Source organism: Thunnus albacares, chromosome 22 (genome assembly GCF_914725855.1).
Source record: "Thunnus albacares chromosome 22, fThuAlb1.1, whole genome shotgun sequence".
Lineage (NCBI taxonomy): Eukaryota > Metazoa > Chordata > Actinopteri > Scombriformes > Scombridae > Thunnus > Thunnus albacares.
This window is the reverse complement of record NC_058127.1, coordinates 1,162,826-1,167,254: the sequence shown is the minus strand read 5'-3', so window position 1 is coordinate 1,167,254 and position 4,429 is coordinate 1,162,826. Positions and strand designations below refer to the sequence as shown.

The following is a 4,429-nucleotide window of genomic DNA, read 5'->3' as shown; positions in this document are numbered from 1 at the left end:
GCCGCCCACCTAATGCTTCATCCATGATGAAGAACCACCTCCACGTCCCAGCAGTGGGCTCCCCTGATTCAGTTCCACTCCCTGTCGCTGGCCTCCTGAGCTGCTGCACACATTACAATTTATATCAAAACAGTTGTAGTTTATGATTCATGTGGTGTTCATTTCAAATACTAAATACAGCAAAGAAAACACTCTGGGAACTCTGATTATTAATATGTGTTCTCATTATCTTAGACTGTAATTTATTATAATGAAACAAAACTTTGTACCTTGTATGATTTTTTTTTAAGTTTTCCCACTTCTTAGCAGGTCGGGCAGGACTCACCACACCACCAAGACCCTTCACTTTCAACATGGCTCCACAAAATGTAGCAACATGTAGCCATATTATTGCAAACACAACAAATTAATCTAACAATATCATTAACAATAATGTTAGATGGCAATTTAGTCAAAAGATTAAGTGTAATTTTACTTTTGTTATAAATACACATCAAAATAAGAAGAACATGCAACACAGAAGGGCCTCAGCTGGCCGCTGGGTTCAAACTGAGAACCTTCTTGCTGTGAGGCGGCGACTCTTGTCTTTCTTCTCCACAGGTTTAGGAGAGCAGTGTTGGGTGAACTTATCTCTCTGCTTGGTGTGTTTCAGGCTGAGCAGGACGCAGCTGTCAGCTCTTCATTTGCATGGAGAGGAAACAGTGATCAGTCCTCCTCAGAGCTTTATAACTGACAGCTTCATGCACCTTCCTCATTGTGATAGAGAGAGCAGCACAAACCAAGAGAACCAGCATGTCTTTCATCTGCATCTGCGTCTTGGTACTCACTGTGTGTACCAAAGGTTGGTCATCTCTTCAGTCTACGTTCAGCTCATGTTCACTGTTTGGTTGGTTGTTGACTTGATGTTCCTGTGTTGTGTTTTTCAGTGAGCTCAGCAGACATTCTGCTCACCCAGACTCCAGAATCCCTCTTAGTCCAGCGGGGAGAATCTGCCACCATCAGCTGTAAAGCCAGCAGCGCCATCGATGATGATTTAGCCTGGTACCATCAGAAACCAGGAGAAGCTCCTAAATTCATTATTAATTTTGCTTCTAGTATGTCATCAGGTCGATACCAAGGCAGTGGATATAATTATGATTTGAGTCTGACCATCAGTAATGTACAGGCTGAAGATTCAGGAGTTTATTACTGTCAGCACCATGAAGCGTATCCACTCACACAGTGATACAGAGCCGTACAAAAACCTCAGTCAGTTAAACAGGAAGTGACTGTAGCTGAAAGAGACTCAAGATTCAGTATTTTGTTTTTGATGCTGTTTCAACAGCTCAGAGTTAAAGTCAGACTTACAGAGTTTTTACTAGATTTTAAACAGCCGACATACATGACGACATACAACAACATTAAACTGAACACAGTAAGACAATATAACAGAAACATAACGTCATTACATGAAGTCTGGCAGAAGTCAACAGAGGAACTGTATGTTAACTGCACACAGGACATGAAACTTTGTGCATTTAATGACTTTAATTGGCAGCCCAACAAATATATGGATAAATAAATAAATAAAGGCACCATTTACATTGTGGAGGAAGAAAAGAAAAGAGGAATAAACAAAGAGAAAGAAGGTCTCATAGCAACGCTGAAGAATCACCTCAACTGATCTGTATTCTCTATAAAGTTCCTGCGGCCAGTGACAGTGCTGAGGAACAGGACGGTCAGCTGTCATTTAAAAAAACCTGCCACGTCGATCCTGGAACCAGCAAAAACACAGGAGAAGCTACCAGAGTCATGTGACTGGAGCAGGAAACACTCACATGGCAGGAATTCCGTCACGGTTCCGTGTTGCCGGACCAGCAAGAGACGTCATCCTGATGATCGGAGGAGTTCAGGATGAAGATGCTGTTAAGACTCTGCACTTTAATTCTCTGGGAACTTGGAATGAAACACAGTATGACTGGATTTTAAATGGTTCTCAACTATCTGCTTTTTCACCTGATTATTCCAAACTAACTGCCAACAATAAACAGGTCACTGGGAATTTAACCAGTTAAAAAAAAATGGAATAATAAGAATAATAAGTTGGATATAAAAGGAGCTTCTTCTTCTCCTGAAGTATACTCACATCTGACATCTCAGTGCACTGTGGTGATTTATAGTTGGATTTGTTTTCAACCTTTGGAGCTGTGGATTCTCATGAGTGTGTGTGTAGTTCAACTGGGACGGAGGTTTTTGTACGACGCTTTAACCAGCTTATATCACTGTGGTACAGCTTCGGCGGAGGAACCAAACTCATCGTCAAAAGTAAGTCACGTTTTTTTTCTTTTTTCCTTTTCTGAAGTTCACAAATTAAAAAACTGTAATTAAAGAGATTTTTTTTCTCAGAAAATAAATAAAATCTTATATTAGTCCTGAACATGATGACTGTATAGTGTTTTAAGATCACTGACACTGTTTTTATCCACAGTGATCAACCTCGTAAATAATTTACATAATTTTAATTGATCATTATGATGAATTAGTGATCAATTAGTGAGTTCATTCTACTCGTCAGATCTGGTTTTCTAAACTAAAACTTGAATTCTGTAAAGTGAAGAGAAGGAACAAAATTCAGTTCTCATAATTAATTCTCATTTCAGGTGAATTTCCCAATTTAGAATTAAAACATTTATTGTGCCATTTTATTTAGAGAATAATACTTTGTTATATAATTAAACAACAATTAAACACACACAGTAATGATTTTTGCCTAAATTAATTTATCAACATTTATAAATTGTGTGTAATTTAAGTAAAGTAAAACCAAAGGACAGAAAAGTACATTGAACATTCAACAACTCAAAAGTATTTTATTTGTATTCTACTGAATGGACATGCTGTGTATATTACACCTACCACATGTTTCATTGGTTGAGAAAGTTTAACTCTACTAAACTATAAACCTTTTATGTGTATTCAAATTTAAACTGTGTAGACAGTTTGTTAAGGAAGGTTAATACTGTTAAAATGTGAAGAAAATCCCTGAAATGTCTTTAAATTCACATTAACTTTACTGATTATATTTAACATTTCTGTGAGTTTGGAAGACGTTTACTACTAATGAGGTTACTACTACCTACTACTAGACATTTTAACATATATTTAAAAATATTTAAAAATAAAAATGATTTACTCTGGTTTTTCATAGTATTTCTATAACAGTTACAGACAGTAGTAACAGGTTATATTCTCTGTATTTATTAGAGCTGAAATGATAAGTTAATTCATTGATTATCTGACGATCAAAAGAAAACAAATAATCAGTAATTTTGATTAATTAAAGTAATTTTTTAAGAAAAACTGCCAAAACATTCGCTGGTTCTTTCTATAATATTAAAGAGTTTTGAATGTTTCACAGCTTTTGTCACTGTTACTGGCATTTTATAGACCAAACAGCTTCCTGGGGTTTAGTCTCTACAATTAAAAACATACATATTGTGGATATGATTATGTGATTCCAGTGTTTTTAGATTCAATATGTTGAATGAACCATATGTGACAGTCCTCCATTAACTGTATGGTCGCCTCCTTGTAGCGGGGGTGTCCGTGCCGCCGTCCGTCTCTCTGCTGCCCCCCTCCTCTGAGCAGCTGGCGGCGGGTCAGGCCACGCTGGTCTGCGTGCTGAGCGGCTACAGCCCGCAGGGCGCCACGGTGAGCTGGACCGTGGACGGGACTGAGGTGACGGAGGGTGTCCTGACCGGTGAGGAGGTGGAGAGGGACGGAGGGAAGTCTGTCCGCAGCAGCACCCTGACGCTGAGCAAGGAGGAGTGGCAGAAGCGAGACTTGTTCACCTGCCAGGTGTCTCATGACGGCGGCGCGCGGTCAGCTGAGCTCAGGAGGACACAGTGCGGCCTGTAGGGACGCAAACCTCATCTGTTGACCTGCTGCTGGTGATCCGTGCTACAGATGCTGCCTGCTTTCATGTTTGTTGTTCAGAAGAAAATAAAAAAAAAGATGTTTGATTTATTCAATGGTGTCATTGTTGTAAACATATTCATTCATTTCCCGCCATCAGTAAAGATGCTGACACTCACTCAGCAACACAGTATTTGCATCGAGCTGTGACTGTTTATTTTAACATGCTAAAGAACCAGAGGGGTGTTTTGATACAGCAGGACAACTATTGAACCAGGATTATTTCATTAAAGCAGAATATCCATTTCATAAAGGAGGTTACCATGGAAACATAGTATCAGCATCAACTAGTCTGACAATCAATCGTTCCTCTTTACTGCTGCTCATGTGAACATGATTTTCAGTTCCTGCCAAACTGATCATTTATCGATCAGTTTTGACACAGATGTGCTTCAGTTACACTGCGTCGTTAAAACATGAACTCATATCTGTTTCAGTTTTATCTGCAGTATTCCAGCTGATATCTGCTTGTTTT

At 39.0% G+C, this 4,429-nt stretch overlaps 2 gene segments (V, D, J or C); both read left to right on the top strand.

Annotated features, from left to right (window-relative positions):
• The first annotated feature begins 762 nt into the window (after positions 1-762).
• LOC122974274 lies at positions 763-1,583 on the top strand. The segment is given in 2 exon segments: positions 763-841; positions 927-1,583. Coding segments are annotated over 2 exon segments (348 nt in total).
• A 291-nt stretch (positions 1,584-1,874) lies between these two features.
• LOC122974422 lies at positions 1,875-4,005 on the top strand. The segment is given in 3 exon segments: positions 1,875-1,904; positions 2,160-2,304; positions 3,575-4,005. Coding segments are annotated over 3 exon segments (498 nt in total).
• Positions 4,006-4,429: the final 424 nt, after the last annotated feature.